General features: G+C 34.3%; 3 protein-coding genes across 3 annotated transcripts; 1 reads left to right on the top strand and 2 right to left on the bottom strand.

Annotated features, from left to right (window-relative positions):
* Positions 1–8,292: 8,292 nt before the first annotated feature.
* On the bottom strand, positions 8,293–9,389 carry LOC133790017 (probable CCR4-associated factor 1 homolog 11). The gene has a single exon (XM_062227627.1). The coding sequence runs from the start codon at positions 9,363–9,365 to the stop codon at positions 8,502–8,504; it is 864 nt and encodes a 287-aa protein (XP_062083611.1). The 5' UTR covers positions 9,366–9,389; the 3' UTR covers positions 8,293–8,501.
* A 733-nt stretch (positions 9,390–10,122) lies between these two features.
* LOC133790016 (glutathione S-transferase T3-like) lies at positions 10,123–13,321 on the top strand. The gene is made up of 3 exons (XM_062227626.1): positions 10,123–10,306; positions 12,004–12,460; positions 12,544–13,321. Exons 2-3 carry the CDS (start codon positions 12,014–12,016, stop codon positions 13,072–13,074), a joined length of 978 nt encoding a protein of 325 aa, XP_062083610.1. The 5' UTR covers positions 10,123–10,306; positions 12,004–12,013; the 3' UTR covers positions 13,075–13,321.
* Positions 13,322–13,610: 289 nt separating this feature from the next.
* On the bottom strand, positions 13,611–14,897 carry LOC133792427 (uncharacterized). Its single transcript, XM_062230332.1, has one exon. The coding sequence runs from the start codon at positions 14,895–14,897 to the stop codon at positions 13,611–13,613; it is 1,287 nt and encodes a 428-aa protein (XP_062086316.1).
* Between the last annotated feature and the right edge of the window lie 3,412 nt (positions 14,898–18,309).

Genomic DNA, 18,309 nt, shown 5'->3' with positions numbered 1-18,309 from the left:
GCGGCATACGGAAACGAGATGGGTACGTCGTTGCTACTATGCTGGGGGCGAAGAGCTCAATCTCGTCCCCTGAATCATATTCATCTTTTTCTTTTTCTGACAGGAGCTTCCTCATCAGCTCCTCCATCTGAGCCAGGCGCTCGAGGGTTTGGTCCTGATGTCCTTGGTTATTCCGGGGTTGTTCAACAGCTCCGGACCCATTGTACATATTCGGTGGGTTATTTCCCCTCCTATCTTGAGATAGGTTATTTGGGGCATTCCCTCCGTTACGTACTTCGGACAGGGCCCCCCCTGAGCGAGCGTGGCCATATCCTCCTGCTGGTTCCCCTCTATGAGAGTTAAGGCGATCTCGCAGGTCACCTCCCTGGGTGGTTTGATGACTTTGTGCCGAACTCAAACGCTGACTCAGGTCTCCCCCAGAGAGATCACTCCGGCGACTGCCGGTCCAGTGGCTCCTGCAAGATAGGCTTGGAGTCTGACTTTGGTGGTGAGGATCTGGGCTTTCCCTTGGCGCCCTGCTACGCCGGGAAGGTCCAGCTGACGGCGGGTTTCTCCTGCTACTCCCATAGGTTGGGATATCTCAGACAGGGCGAGGAGGAGATGGATATCTGATTGGAGATAGAGGATGCCTGACTGGAGAGGCGATCCTAGTTCCATCAGGACGGATCAAGTTTGGTGGGGGCCTTTCGACCCTGCCAACCTGCTGGTTCCGCACCTGGCGATCTGGACGAGGCGCAGGATGGTTGTTGGGGACGGGCTGATGCTGCGAGCCCTCCCCGGATCTCCTTCGGGAATTTCCTCGAGCTCCCCTGGGTGCTCTCGAGGATGGTTGGGAGCTAGGAGTTGACGTTCTGACCGAACGGCTGTATTGCTGTTGCCTGGCTCCAGGCACCTCTTCGAAGTTTCCCTCTCGATGGTGTGATGAAGGAGTGGAGTTGGCTGTCGGAAGTCTATCCGAGCGGCTATGCCTGGACCGGTTACCCCAGCGAGACTTAGGAGCCTCGCCTTGCCTCTCTCCGACGTTAGCGTCGGTTGTGAGATGGGGTAGTCGGGCCAGCACATCCTTGATCTGCTGGTTAGCTATTGCTAGCTGGCTCCTCAGCTGAGCGTTCTCCATCTCCACCGCCGTGTAATAACACGGGTTTGGATTAGGTGGCCGGGGGGCCGAACTTCCGGTGTCATCTTGGCCCACCGGCTGCTTTCCTGGCCGCTGCTGGGCCTCAGGAACTTGTTCACCAGGGGTGGCAGTATGATGAGCCTCCTGCCCATCATGCTGTTCTGTCTCGTTACCGTGCCTGGATCGAGTAGTCACCATAGTTGGATGTTTGCGACAACACTAATCTGACTTGCTCTCAATGAAAGCACCAAACTGTTGACGCGGTTCTTCGCCAACAGGTAATTAAGAAAAGAAGAGAAAGGGATTAGTGCTAATGTTGAACCGGAACAGATATATGATCTTAGAAATGAAAAGGTGACTCAAGACACGTTTTTTAAGTGGTTCAAAGGTTAAAATCCTTCTACTCCACTAGTCAGTATTATTGCTATATACTGGATATTTGATTACAGCGTATTTATTACAAGAGATAATCCAACCCCTATTAACTCCCAGGGTCTCCATATTTATAGGAGAAGGCACCTGGGAGTTGGTAAGAAGGTCATCCCGTGACCTTCTTACCTATCGTATCAACTCTGTGACATTCATGATTAATTCTTAAACCTGACACATAAGTCTGGTCAAATCAATAGGTAAGGAGATAATGGGCCGCACGGCCCAACCCAGTCGTGGGTGTCTGAATACGCACATTCCTGCTGCGTGTCTAAGAAGTCAGGGGCATATCAAACACGTGATGTCTGATATATGCACGTTTACCTTGTGTGTGTTGACTTTACAAAGGGTCATAGCCTCCAACTCTAGCTCGCACCACGAGCTGGATACTCAACTCGACCTTCGGCCTTCAAAGTCCGGACTCAGTTCTTAGGCAATCTTAGCGAACCCTTGGGTTACCTTGAGCTAAGGAGGTATGATCTTATGACGGCAGCTCTGATTTTGGGGATGTCCACGAGATAATCATGATTAGGCCACAGCTCAGCCCGCTAATCAGCCCGTGGGAAAATCAGGGCGTACAGAGGATTATTGGGTGTTGTCTGTGTTTTCACCACCAGACACGTAGCAATTAGTAATTAACAACAGGATAAGGCATGATGTTCTCAAGTGTGAACTCCTCCAGGTACCCCGAAATGGCCAGGCGTGGATATCTCGAGGTGAGGCCATGCCCCAAGGGGTCCTTGCACTTTCTTCATTCAATTGTCTTCCAGGTCTAGGATTTTGTCCTCAGGATCTAGAAGAGTAGCCAGGTGTCAGTCATTGCGAGTGTGGGCCACCAAAAGATCGTCTGACAACCTTTTTAGGGAGCCTCGAGTAGTGGTATCGAGTCGTGCACTCGACAATCAGCATTTCCCACTACGTCGCCTGACATGGAGAAACGTGCAGCCACACTCTGACACTTTCAGAGGCATGTTCCCGATAAAGCTGGTAAACAACTTTCTACAATGGGCACCGTGAAATCCGTGTGGGTCATAGTCTCTATTTAGTGCAACCCTTTTTGTATTAATTCAGCATTAATACCCCGATAATGGGGAAATTTGTATTAATAATACATGATTGACATTAATAACCCCACCCTCTATAAATACGGTTGGGGTATCTCCTTGTAAAGGGTCCAGATTTTAGAGAGAGAAACTCTATAACTCGGTGCAATATATATGCTGCCTGAGAACCACCATGAAGCTTGCTCAAAGAAGCTTCAAGCTCACTAAATACTAGAGGCTCGTGGACAAGGGCTCTTTTATAGCCTAAAGCACGTAAAATCCTTGTGTTCTTTTCCATTATTTTCTTTAAACTCTTGGATAAAGTTGATAGTGAAAAAGGCAGTCAACTGTGGGAATTTTAGGCAAAGGACTAAAATTCCCTTGGGAATGGTTAAGGGGCATTTGGATGGAAAGGGGTATAATGGTCATTTGACCATAAAGTTAGAGAAAAGAATCAATGGCCTTGGAGTTATCCCATTCTCACGTTAATCCCCCCCCCCCCTTCTCTCTCTCTCTTGCTTGACCTTTCTTCAACTTACCAAACACACACACACACACACACTTAACAAATCTAGAAATCAATTTCTTGGAAATTTTGGGGATTTTAGAAGAAATTGAGCATCAAGGGAAGTTTAATCATCCCTTGGGAATTCAAATCACATCAAGGTAAGAGCTTTTGCCTAATTTTTCTTAAGTTTTTCATGTGTTCTTGGTGAATTGGGGATTTTGTGTCAATTTCGAAATCAATGTGTTTGGTTTATGTAATTGGGTAGGGATGTGTTAGAATTAATTATATGAATGATTTGCAGCTGTAATTTCCATTGGAAAATCATGGATTGGATGTTGAATTTTTCGAATTTGTGGGAATACGGGTTTAGAACCCTAAAATTTCTAATTCATGTGTTTGGTTGGGATTTATTGTTTGATTAGGGTTCAGATGATGTATAAAGTGTATAACATGTATTTTGAGGTTTGAATTATAAACTTGCTGCATTTTGAGGTTCATTTTTGGGTCTTTTGTGCAAATTGGTGCTTTGAAATCGCAGGGATTGATTTGGGGAAGAACTCAAATTTCTGGATTGTCCAGGGACCAATCACGACCACGCTAGTGTCTTAGAAACCCTTTAATTGTGCAATAGCACGACTATGCTAGGGGAGGGTGCGACCAAGCTAGGGACCAAGACAGCCCATACTCTCGGATAGCGCAACCGCGCCAGGTGCCCAGAAAACGTGTTTTGCTTATTTTTGTGAGTTCGGTCTGGGATTCTTAGGATTCGACTTGGGGACCCACATGGGGGCTCGGGGGATGATTCCATTACCTTGTTGAATGGAATTAAAGTCCCCAAGAGCTAGGGTTTAATTTAGGATCCCATAACTGGACTTAGTTCCTAATGAGCGTATCATTGATGTTGTGACTAGGATTTCCGAGGGGCTCACGGAAAGGATCCCACTCAAGGTCGTTTCATCTTCAACACATGACTCGAGGTAAGAAAATTGGCATATGCGCATAGAGCAGGGCATTGGCCCCAATATTGATATGCGAACGGTTATAACCGTATACTTGGATGTTTAGCTATGGTTATGTACCCTTATTTTCTATTTGTGTTTGTTCGGCGATAATAATGCAGAATGTAGGTCATGATAGCAAGGTCACTATGGGGGTGTTGTACACACTCGCTCGGCATAGGTCGTAAGCTTGGCGCCCAGTGACGCACCTCGGTCGATATAGGGTGTGTAAATTGTGTGATATGCTAAAATGAGTTTGTTTATAACCTGAGAAGCATGCTATTTATTGTTTATGTTTAACTAAATATTTATTATGCCTTGTTGAGTTTTCTTGTTGGGCCTTGGCTCGAGGGTTCTCTATGTTGTAGGTAAGGGCAAAGGGAAAGTGGACAAACCATGATTTGGAGGGCTCTAGAGCGGCGCATACATATTCGGCATGTTCGGCCGTTAGGATCGGGACGTCTAAGGGACTTGGGTTAAAAAGTTTATTTTGTCGCCTAGGTCGACTATTTTTTAGACCACTGATTGTAATTATGTTTTTATTAACCTTTTATTTTTAGGATCCCATGTAAACCTTTGATAACATTAACGAAAAAGTATAAACCTTTTGACCAAAATGTTTAGCATTTAAACTTCTATTTTACTTTAATCACACTTCTGAGTCCAAATGACTCGCATAACAAGTGAAGCACTATTTTAAACCCACAGTGTAACGTGTTTGGAATTGTGCCCTGAAAGCATATGTAGTAGACATTTTTTTATGAAATAAATAAATTAATTGAATTTGTTAAGCATATATTTTATGGACTATATTATTCTGTGATAATATTATGTAAATATCAGAAAAATTCCTAAGTTCATATATGTGATCTCAAACACGTATTGGTACAGGAAGATTGTGTTTGAGATAAATGAAATTGAATAGTTCGCAGTAAAATAAAGTTATGGAGTCTTTAGATTAATTACTGCAAGTACGGTCCACTAGTATTATGAATACATGTGATATAGATCCAGATCACTAGTGTGGTAGGACACTTTAGTAGAGGTGCTTTATATATTAGAGAATATATAGAACTGGACCAGATATGTTTATTAATACTTAGTTAAATATCATTTCGAAATATTAATTAAATATATCAACTGATGATCATATACAAATAGATCTTAATCCTGAAGTTACTATGAACTCCTGTTTATGTTATATGAGTTCTTTGATTCACTCGTTAGGGTCTGTCAGAATGATCAGGCTATAAACTTTTGTTTTGAGAACTCATTAATGTAGATGGCTGGGGACATAGTATACAGATATGGAATCTATGCCTTCTAGCAAGAGATTGAATAATGGTTCTCTTAAGGGTTGACTTTTGGGACTGAAAGGTTATTGAGCTCAAATTCATAATTTAGTTATGAATTAACCTTCACTAATAAAGTCAATGGTACTTAAGGAAACAAGAGATAATTAAAAGGGCAAAACGATAATTTTATTCCCGATTAATTATGAACCATTATTAGAGGGTCAATTTGTATGCAATGATTATATCAATAGACGCTTTATGATTATAAAGTACTTAGTAAATTAAATGTCTATAATTACAAGAGTGAAGTCTCATATTTATAGTGGAATAATCATGAGATTAATAAATTAAGATTATTTAATTAAATAGTTTAATTAATAATCTCAAATTTATTGGAGCTTGGAATTAGGTCCATAGGTCCCCATAGCGGCTTTATCAACACTATTCAAGGTAAGAGTTGATATGAAGGGAAAAATAGTTTAAAGACATATTTAAATTTGTTCTTCGGGTCAAATATACAATTATATGATAATAGTGATTAATTAATTAATTACAACTTAGTTGTAGTTAACAAAATTAATTAATATTTAATTATTGTATAATTTTCGAAATTATATTAAATAATTAAATTAATTTCAAATTTTAATTAATTAATTATAATTTTTGAAATTATAATGAATTAAATATTTATTTTAAAAAATATTGGATTTAATTAATTAGTATAATTAATTAAATATCTTTATTTAAGTGGGAGATAATAATCTGATAAATTCAAATTGGATTTAAATTTAAAAGATTAATATTTATTTAAATAATTAATTATATTTGATAATTAGTTAAAAATATATTTAATTTAAATTTGAATTAGTTATCAGATTGTTAGATTACAAAGTAGTCTAAATAAATAATTAAATAAAATTGAAAAAACCAACATCCCTAAAAATAGGGGTGGTACACGTGCACACACAGTCCACGTGTACTGCTATTTTTCAGGGATATGATTTTCATTTTTATTTATGTAATTAATTAATTAATGGATAATTCAAAAAATTAGTTTTTGGATATTTTCATTAATAAAATAATTAATTAATTAAAAAGTAAATTGTAAGTTGGTTACAGTTTTATTTTTTAAATTTGAATATTTTCTTTTAAGTATGACTAATCAGAAAATATACAAATAACCAATCTCAGAAAACTGAGTCTAAGATTCACTCTGTGAAAAATAGAACGATAGTTTTCTCTCATAACCAATTCTCGGACCTATTCTATTGATCTCATATGTTGAGTACATCAACCAGAATCACAAATAATCTCTCATTCATTCTCTAAGTGCCCACACACTTCTTGAAATGTAGAGGATGCTTTGGAAGATCTTGGTGTGAGTACCTGGGAGCAGCTTGGATAGGAAGATCGTTCTAAATATGAAAAGATAGTAAGGACACTTTATAGGCTTCAAGAGGTATGATTTCTATTCTTAACTTGCTTATGATTAATGTATGTATATTAATGGATCCACATATTTAAAGGTAGTTTAAATATGTTACCAAAAATTTTGTTGTACACTAGGCCAACCCCACCACCATTCTGTTGCGTATTAGCTTTTGAGGGTTGTAATCACCATGTAAACATTATTTTTGGGATCCCATGTATCAAACTCTTATTTTAATGAAAGTCAACCATTTTACGATCAAAATCTATTAACCCTAACCTATCAGTTGACTTTAGAAACACATTTATGTTCAAACGACTTGGTTAGCAAGTCTTGCACTATTTTAAATACACAGTGTAACAGTCTTGGTTACCCAGGGTGTTACACGGGTTCTACACCCTGATGAAGTATTCCCAGGTCCACTACAAGGCTCCTCATCTATACGAGAGCCATGCTCGAGAGTTCAATGACCACTTCTTTTTCACCAATGGTTTTCATTAGGGATATTTGCGTCAAAATTACCTAAATTATTGTGTTCTTAGCACTTAAGTAACTAAGGTATTTTTTGTGGCGAATGTACCTTCCGTTCATGTATTGGTGCAGTTTAGTGCAACTGTTTGTTTCACTGTTAAGTTCGCCAACATGGTGTGAAATTTACTTATAAGTTGGGTATTTTTGCCACAAATATATCTTAAATTGGGTACTTTGGAATTTCGTCGCAAATATCTATTTAATTGGATACTTTTGTTACGTGTCACAATCGAACTTAACAGTGAGAATTGACAGTTGTACCAACGGAATGTACTTTCACCACCAAAAAAATAACTTGAGTACTTAAGTTTTACAAATGTAATAACTGGGTACTTTCACCGCAAATATCCATTTTCATTAAAATTGATTTTAACTTCTTTTTTGAGTTTTCTCACCTTTGAATCTAAATAAGGAAAAAAAATCTTTTTTTTTTAAAAAAACTCCTTCAAAATCCAACCGGCATGTAAAGGACACCACATTTGTAAATAGACTTTAATTTTGATAGGTTAGTGATATCCAATATTACTTATTAAATTAAAATGTGTAAGACATGATATTGGATTGGAGTGGATGCCAACTCTTGTGATGTGAGTCTTAGCAATACTCAAGTAATTTTAAAACATTATTTTGTATGCACTTCACAATTAGTTCAGAGGACTTCCCTAGTCTGTGTATGTGTTGTTTTTAGGGGAATGAAAAGAATATATGGAATTGTATCAGTAGTGTTAATTCATGCAATTTCATGCTTTGTACACACTATCTAATTGTATTACCTAATTTAATGCTTATTTTCAAAGCACTATAATAATATTTTAAAGTTTTTGTATAATTATATTTTAAACTTCTCTATACAGGTGTTGAGATTCTAAAAAACAATTTTTTAATCTGGTGAGGCACGCAACAGAGGATGTTGGTTAATGGATTAATCAAAAGAGTCACTTTCATATTTCTTTTAATCAGATCAGGCATAATGATATTGATAAGTATGTTTGGGGTTTCAAGATACATACCAATGAGTTTAACTGTTAAACATCAAACTAATATATTTGAAAATCTTTGACTTAAGTTGCACTAGAAAACTTGAAAAGCCTAAACAAGATTACTCTACTAGATATATACTGGACAAATCTAAAGTATAGCATAATCTACCCTCAAACACAGTATATTTCTAAGCCATACAGTACACCAGCATGTGTCTTCAAATCCTTGTTCTGGCAATCAAAACATGTCAGTCTCATCTTATGAAAGGTCCGCCATGTTAGCAAGCTATCCGATGCAGCTTGATGACTGAGTCCGACTTCACGTATGATTTGTAGTGCCCGGGCAACATGTTCCAAACCTCCGTACAGACCAGGACAGAACCGCATCAGGTGCTTCATATCGTAGACATTGTGACCAAACAACTCGTTCACAACACACAGAAATTCTGGTAAGAAATTAGGAAGACGTCTACGAGTGAGAATTTTTACGAGATACCCAAAATCGTAGGCGCTGTGGAAAGTGACCCACGTAATGTCGTTGTTGCAGACGAGTTTGTAGTGCATCATGAGAGCGGCAAAGTGAGCGGAGTTGATTCCCTCGGAGCGGTTTCGCTCGAAATCAATTCCCTGTTTCTTCAACATGTGGATGGAGTCTGGAGCGCACATGTCACGGCTTATATCAAAATCTTTAAAGTTGAATTGCCATATGATGGAGTTTTCGCCGTCAAGTTTCGGCAAGTTCCCGTCGGAATCCGTTAGTGTGAGGCCTACTTGTATGAGGTTGAGAATGTCGACGTTGTGTTTGATCAGTTGGTATTGATGGAAAGGGTGAAGTTTGTGATGATGATTCGGCGCTGAGTTTGGGTTCATCGGCCGAATCACACACCCGGGAAACTCTGTGTCCATTGAGATGTAGGAAAAACGAGTAATGAGTTTTCCGATGTGATCGAACTCGTCGAGAAGATTTTCCTGCCATACTTGTCTAATATTTACTGAAGAAGAAGATTTACTTGTGGGTTGTTCGGTGGGACTCATCTTCAGTGGCTACGGCTAGGGAAAAAAAAGGAAATATCTTCTCAATCAAATCAATGTAAGTCTATATTTATAGGTTTAATTTCTTAACAATCAAGTATGTGTGGTAATATAAAAAAAAGGAAATAATTAGTTTCCTAATTTAACTAGGGATAAAAACCACTCGAAAATATATCTTTTTTTAATTTTAAAAATTGATATGGATAAGAATCAGTAACAGAATTAATTAGTATAACAAGAATATTATAATAATATTTATTAACATAAATTTAAATTCAAATCTTATAAAATATAATTTTTATAATAATATATAATAATTATATTAATATAAATTTTAATTCAAATATTATAAAATATTATTATTATAATATATAATACAAAATTAAATATTTAATAATTATATTAATATAAATTTAAATATTATTATAATAATATATAATTTTAATTTTTATAAAATTTAAATTGGGTATTTTGTGATTTAAAATATTATTATATTATATTTTTTTTTTTAAATAATTATAAATAATATTTTAGTTTAATTTATTTTAATATACTTAGAGCACTCACATCCGGTGAGTTAAATCAATAAAAACTGTAAAAAGTAGCTCCAACTAAGAAAAATAAGTGTACATCGGATGAGGTATTTTACAAATTTTTTTTGCTAAATCTACAGTAAAAAGCTATATCTATGGTATACTATTCATCCTTCATTCTAATATATTATTAATTTTTCTCATCTTCCCATTTTCTCAATCTTTTCCCTCGTTTTCTTCCAAGATTGGCGCCAGAAACTGTTTTAGCACTTCTGAGTTGGGTAAGTTTGTCTGGTTCGTGCTCCTCATTCCCCTCCCCTCCTTGTAGTGATCATCTTCTCTCCTCATTACACCCACACCAGCCACTTAAGCATCTCAGATTTTTAGACACGTTCACTCTCTCTCAATCAGGTAACAAAATGGCACACTGAAGTTCTTATTTTTTTGGTACTGCAAGTCTTGCATATAATATATATATATATATATTGATAATTTGACTATGGAAGCACACACAAGTTCTTATTTTGGTACTGCAAGTTTTGCATATAATATATATATCTATATTTTGGTACTGCAAGTTCTTATTTTGGTACTGGTTATATATATATATATATATATTGGTACTGCAAGTTCTTGGTAATTTGACTATGGAACTACTTGATTCTACCCTCTTCAAATTTCACCTTTATACCTAATTATCTTAGAAATTTCTTTTCATGCATTTCTACAAACACATGGAGACCATTACGTGGGAATATTATCTGAAATGGTATCTCTTGGAAATGGTATTATCATATATTTCAAATAATCACCAAATGAGAAAATACTCATTTGCTGCATATCTTTGTACATGATCGAACTCTCAATTGGCGTGTCACTAAAAGAGTAACCTCTGCTCATAGAGTTCCAAATGTAGTGATTAGGCTGAGCAATTTGACTAAATACTGACCTTGCATAGTAGAAATCTCCAGTTTTGGGAGAAACGCAAAAGTCAATAATCTTACTCAATGGAATCATGTTTTTGATAACTGATGTAGTTATCATCAACCCATGTAGCTGTTTCAGCTTAGCCATGGTTTTGCATTTTTCCAAGAGACAGAGAATTGTGTCATAGGATTTCTTCATTATTTTCTTTTGTGGAGCAAAACTCAAGAGTACAGTATAAATAGACTGCTCTGTAATGGCCTCAAAATGGGGCAAGAATCATCTGTCTAAGCTAATAGAATAAGTTAAAAATCTTATTATAGTGATTTAAGCTAACAAAGTTGGTAGCTTGAAATGAAGCAATGAATCCCTACTAGTATTTGTTGATACCATCTTTTAGAGTCTGATTGTATTGGCCAATACCATGATTCTAGTACTTCAAACTACTCGAATTTGGTTGATATACTCTTGAATTAAAAAATTTATACAATAAGCATTACACAATATGAAGAAAATTATATTAAAAAAGAAAGGAATCATATTTCATTCATGGTAATAGCTTGGGCCCTTAGCTTTCATGGTGTTGGTCTCATTACTTTTTCCTCTGCAATAAAAATCTCTATAAGCTAAATAAGCTGAATGTGGTCAATTTGAGTTAGTACTATTAAATTGGCCATTGATGCAACTAATGGGCCTACTATTTCAATGTACTTAGTTATAAACCCTGAAGTCTTAGTTTTTCCTTGCTTATGTTTATATTTTAAAGTTAGCTCCACAATAGTTCATTTCTCACTAACACAGAAAGAAATATTTAATAAGAATAGAAAAATAGTTTGTTATTAGATCCAGTACAATAGTTTCCTTATTTGCAAAATAAGAATACAAAAAAAACATAGTAAATCTAACAGTGAGAACCAAAATAACATAAATTCATGTTTAATCTATTTCTATTTTGGTAGTTTACCAAAGAAAGATGATGAATTAGTTTCATCTAGATTTATGTCAAAAGTAAAACTTTCGAATGGGGCAGGGCAGTAGACCTTAATTACCTATAACAAAGTTGGTTTAACTTTATCACATATCCTCCTCTCTCTCTCTTTTAAATTATTGAGAATTAGTTGGCATTTAAAGCATTGCGACATACATATTATATATGGAAGAAATTTATGATTATCTCTTGTCAGATTTTGAAAGATGGACTCACAACTCCATGACTCACAACTCCATGGGGTTCATTCCTTCACTACACTGTTACAAGAGGGGGAAGAAAGCTACAATGACTATCTCCCATCTTTGAATGACTTAGAGTCGCAATATACTCCATCCAATCCAGAAGAGGGAAGTAGTAGAAAAACTAAATCTAGAAAAGGAAATTTTAGCACAGAAGAGGACAACTTGCTAGTTTTGGCTTGGCTGAATACTAGTATGGACCCAATCAATGGGGTTGATCAATCAAAATATTCATTTTGGTCTAGAGTTCATGAATATTATGAGAAAAACAAAAAATCTATATCTTCTGAACGTAGTTCATGCTCTATTAGAAATAGATGGTCTACTATCCAACTTGCTACAAATAAGTTTTGTGGGGCCTTAGCTCAAATTGAAAGAAGGTCTCCAAGTGGGGCTAATGAGCAAGATAAGGTGCATGAATAATATAATATAATTTATATTGTTTATAACACTTTGAATTATATATTTCTCATCTCTTTTACTTGATTTTTCAGATTGAGAAAGCCAAAGAGTTCTACCGAAGTATCCATCCCACTTCATTCAACTTTCTTCATTGTTGGACTATTCTACGACACCATCCAAAGTGGAAAGAATCTGTGGCTGAGGGTAGCAGTATGAAAGCTAAAAGAAGATCAATAATTCGAGATGGTCATGCACCAGAGTTCATAGATGAAGATACTGCAGCACCATCTTTAGATGTGAATTTAGAGAGACCAATTGGAAAGAAAGTTGCAAAGAAGCGAAAGAGGCAAGAGGATAACTCTTCCAATCTTACTGATTTGGTGATTGAAATAAAAGGGGAGAGAATCAAATCTAATGCTGAGAAAGGAGAAATTAGGAAAGAGTATGCCCGCATTGCAAAAGAAAGGCTTGAATTTGATAAACAGAAAGAAGATAATGAAATCATGAGGAGGGAGTTAGAAATTATGAGAGTAGATGTATCAACTTTATCTCCAACGCAACAAGAGTATTTCCGTACCCTCCAATTGGAAATACTTGAGAAGCAAAAGTCTAGAAAGCCATGATTTAGAGTGTTTGGGCTGGTATTTTTGGTATTCTTGAAAGGTAACAATGCAACCACTTTTGGGAATTCTCTTTTACTGGTTTTTATCATAGTTTTTTTGCATATAAATTTGCATAAACTAGCAGCCCAATAGCTTCTTTTTTTGTACAGAAAATTACCCATAGCTTTTCTATGTAGAAATTTGCATTGTACAAAACAAAAGCTCAATGATGGTTACTTTTGATAACTTTTTTGTATAGAACACTTGAATGATGAAAATTTTTATTCTTGAAAGAAACCATTTTGCATAAAATGTTTATTGCAATAGTTTATATTGGCTGTAAAAGCTTCCTAATATAAAAGGCAATATTGTTGACTTGATGATTAATATCTTGAATTTAAGGTTACATATTTTATATCCCAAGGAAATACAATAAAATAAGACAAAAATACAATATTAGGCTTAACATAGGAAAAGAAAGAAACTAAAGTTACATCTTCCTCAAAATAAGAACATAAATATTAGCCTAAACTTGGTAATATATAAAATGCAAATACTTAAGATTTACTATATATTTCCCATAAATGTTCAATAAGATCCGACTGAAGTTGAAAATGAATTCCTCGATCTCGAATGTGATGATGGCGTTGAATGAAGTTTACAAATTCATTTGTATGCTCATGGGACATAGGCTCTTCAGTTATTTCATCGCTTTGTTCATAAACAAAGTCTTCTACTCGAAGATAAGTATGTCGCTCGTCTTCTACGATCATATTATGCAAAATAATGCATGCCATCATAATCTCCTTAAGTGTTTGTCGATCATAAAATCGTGCCGGTCCACGTACAATAGCAAATCGAGCTTGAAGCACTCCAAAAGCTCGTTCTACATCTTTTCTTGCCGATTCTTGAGTTGCTGCAAAATGTTTATTTTTACGGCCATGTGGAGCATGAATTGTTTTGACAAACGTAGACCATGAAGGATATATACCATCGGCAAGATAGTAGCCCATCGAATAGTCATTTCCATTTATTGAGTAGTTGACCTTTGGAGCATGTCCTTCAGCAAGCTCTCTAAAAACAGAAGAGTGTTCTAAAACATTAATATCATTATGGGAGCCTGGCAATCCAAAAAATGCATGCCATATCCAGAGGTCATATGACGCTACAGCTTCTAAAATTATAGTTGGCTCGTGAATATGACCACAATACATTCCTTTCCAAGCACTTGGACAATTTTTCCATTTCCAATGCATGCAATCAATACTTCCTAACATCCCAGGAAACCCGCGACTATCTCCAACTGCGCACAATCTAGCTATATCGTTCTCATTTGGGGATCTTAAGTATTCATGGGAGAATATGCCAATGATAGCCTTAACGAATTTTTTCAAACACTTGGTTGCTGTATTTTCTGCAATCCGCAAGTATTCATCTACAAAATCTCCAGAGACTCCATAAGCTAATATTCTCATTGCAGCAGTTATTTTTTGAAGCGAGGAATGACCCAGTCTTTTAGCAGCATCTCTTCTTTGGACAAAATATGGTTCATATGCTTCAACTTCGGCTTGAATACGCAAGAAAAGATGACGTTGCATTCGAAACCTCCTGCGGAATAAATTCGGTGGATACGTCGGGGACTCAGAAAAATAATCTTGAAAGAGGCGTTGATGGCCTTCAAGCGAATTTCTTCGAATGAATGCACGTCGGGGAATAGACCTACGATGCGATGTTGAGCCTCTTTCATTACCCAAGCGTTCTTCTTCAATAGCAAGAGCTAAAATTATCTCCTCCTCCTCCTCCTCAGATGACGAAGAGTCAAATATCTCAAAGTCAGGATCCATAGGAACTCTATAGAAAGAAGTAAAATAAAAAGTGTGTAAAGAAATAAATGAAAGTGTTTGTAAAATTTTGTAAAATAATGATATTATTTATAGGTGAAGTTTTGAGGAAATCAAAAGGATATTCTTAGTATATACTGAAGAATATGCTAAGAATATTCTTTCACAATAATCAAAGAAGAATATCCATGGAATATACCAAAAAATATCTTCAAAATATTATATATATATATATATATCAAAGAAGAATATCCATAGAATATACCAAAAAATATATTCACAATATTATATTATATTTAAATATTTCCAATAAAAACTCCCAAAATATATTTTGAGAATAATAAAATTTCTTATTTGTAATTTTTTTTAGAATAATTGATATTTTAGTCTATCTTATAAATTTGGATAAATTTAAATTATAATATAATTATGTGATATTACATATGGGTAGATATTGTAAACATTAAAATATATAAAGATATTATTGATAGTTATAGAAAATATTTTAAATGAATAAAAAATATTTGAAAATATAATATTTAAATGATATAGAGAAAAAAAATAGAGAATCTGATGTATGGTAAAATGTAAAACTTAGAGGTAAAATAGAAAAATGTGTGTTTTGGAGAGGTATTTTAAAGGAAGAAGTAGAGCACCGGATGGGAGTGCTCTTATGTTCTTTTGTATATAATATTCTTTATTTATTTGAAATTTATATAACAGTCAAGAAAATTTAAGAAAAATATTATTTATTTATTTATTTGAAATGTATACGACAATCATGAAAACTTAAAAAAAATAATGAGTTGCTCGCATCTAATATATATATATATATACTAGGTAAAAACAACATAGAATGTGTGTTTGCTTACTTTTAAAATTGTAAATATTGTGAATAATTTTAATAAAAATTGGTTCACTGTTTTTTTTAAATATATATAATAGAATAAATTATAATTCTATAGTATATATAAATAGTTATATCAATAATCTCTACATATATAACATCCAAACACAACGTTGACATAAATATATATTTACATGGCTACATGCCATATATATAAAATACAATAATATTTTAAAAAAAATTAATAATAGATTAAGTCATAGTGTAGACAGTAGTATACATGTATCAACTATTTTTAGTTTTTAATGTCTCACAATGTTCATTGGTGAATTTGATGAAGAAAAAGAGGTTCAATCACTTGATAAAAAACAAACTATCATACAAATTTATAAAATAAAAAAAATAATATGTATGTCTTTAATATTTTTAAATAAATATAATTTAATTATTTAAATTATCATAAAATATCTTTAAAATATTTTATTTTAATTAATTAATTAATTTTTGTTTAAATTTATGTTTGTTTTAATTTTTTAATTTGGCAGTGACAAGAAAATATTATATATTATATGCTTAATATAATATTAAGTTTAAGTTTAATTAAATTTTATTTAAGTTATTAAATATATGGTTTTATTATTTTTAGATAATTATCATTGTAAAATATCTCAAAATTGTCTTATTTTAATTTATTTTATTTTATTTAAGTTTAAGTCATGTTTACAATCTACCGTTAAAACTAAAATTTTCTTTTATCTACACACTTTTTATATAGAAGAAATATAGGTATGATCATTATTTTTGCCCCTATATATATATGGGGAATTTTCCTATAGAGCTTCACTTTAAGCCTTACCGGTGGGGCTCTCAGTGTTCTTGAGCCGTGAACAGTTTTCGGCGTGATTTTTTTATGACTGTGTATATTGTAACTATTTAGAGCATCTTGCAAATTTTCATAAAATTCCGAATAGTTTACAATATCAAAAACTAAGTTCAAACATGTTGTTGCACTCGTGACTAATTTTTTTATGCGAGTGGAAAACAACATGTTTGAATTTGGTTTTCGGTACTAAAAACTATTCGGAATTTTCTGAAAATTTGCAGGATGCTCTTAATAGCTACAATATACACGGTCATAAAAAAATCGTTGTGAAACTATTCACGGGTTGTAAACACTGAGAGCCTTACCGGTAGGGCTTAAAGTGAAGCCCCTATAGGAAAATTCTCATATATATATATATATATATATATATAGGTTGGAGCATTACTTTTGACCCTAGTATAGGGACATTTTCTCTTTTTGGTATTTGGAGAAATTATAATCTAATTTTTTTATGACAGCGTACATAATAGTCATCCCACCAATTTTCGAGAAATTCTGAATAATTTACTGTGGAAATCAGAGTTCAAATAGTCTGTTTTTACCGAAATCAGAGTTCAAATAGTCTGTTTTACACGCGTATAAAAAAAATTAGGCACTTGTACAACTGATTGTTTAAACTCTAATTTCGGCACTGTAAATTATTCATAATTTTCTGAAAATTAGCAGGAGTTCTGTTATAATTATAATGTACGTCATCATGCAAAAACAATTGAGTTATAATTTCTCAAAATGCTGAAAATAAAAAACGTTATGGTAGGGACAAAAGTGATGCCCATATGTAAGAAAATTCATACACATATATATATATGACAATTCTTCTATAGGAGCTTCACTTTAAGCCCTACCGGTAGGGCTCTCAGTGTTTCTCAACCCGTAAACAGTTTTCGGCGCGACTTTTTTTTATGACCATGTATATTGTAGCTATTTAGAGCATCCTACAAATTTTCAGAAAATTCCGAATAGTTTATAGTACCGAAAACTAGATTCAAACATGTTATTTTTCACGCGCATAAAAAAAATTAGTCACGCGTGCAACATGTTTGAACCTAGTTTTCGGTACTGTAAACTATTCGGAATTTTCTGAAAATTTGCAAGATGCTCTAAATAGCTACAATATACACGATCATAAAAAAAAAATCGTGCCGAAAACTGTTCACGAATTGAGAACACTGAGAGCCCTACCGGTAGGGCTTAAAATGAAGCCGTTATAGGAGAATTCCCCAATATATATAAACAAATATTCATTTTAATATGATTATCTTACCGGATTAAGAAAAAAATAATACTTTAGAGAGCTTAATGTGTTGATTAATTTATTGATCAATATATAGTAGTCCAAATATAATTAATATTTTATTTTATTTTTCCTCAAGTAAATGCTGCTAATGGCGCTTGTGATGTGAGTTTAAGGGTGTTTGTATAGATCCCACGTAGTACTTGGAATTTAGTCTCAGATAAATCTGATCATAGTTGGACTATAATGATGGATCATAAAACCACCACTTCGAAAGGGTAATTTCCAAAGGAAACTAATCAGTAATAAATTTCTCAAAATGTCGACACATTCTGTTTTTAGATTTTGGAAAAAAGTTATAACTATTCATAATCAGGACCAATAACTTCAATTATTTGTTTTTCCATCAAGGCGAAGACCCAAAAAAACATCAGACAACGGAGTTGTGTGA

Source organism: Humulus lupulus, chromosome 7 (assembly GCF_963169125.1).
Source record: "Humulus lupulus chromosome 7, drHumLupu1.1, whole genome shotgun sequence".
Lineage (NCBI taxonomy): Eukaryota > Viridiplantae > Streptophyta > Magnoliopsida > Rosales > Cannabaceae > Humulus > Humulus lupulus.
Note: the sequence above shows the minus strand (reverse complement) of the source record. Positions and strands in the feature narration are given on the sequence as shown.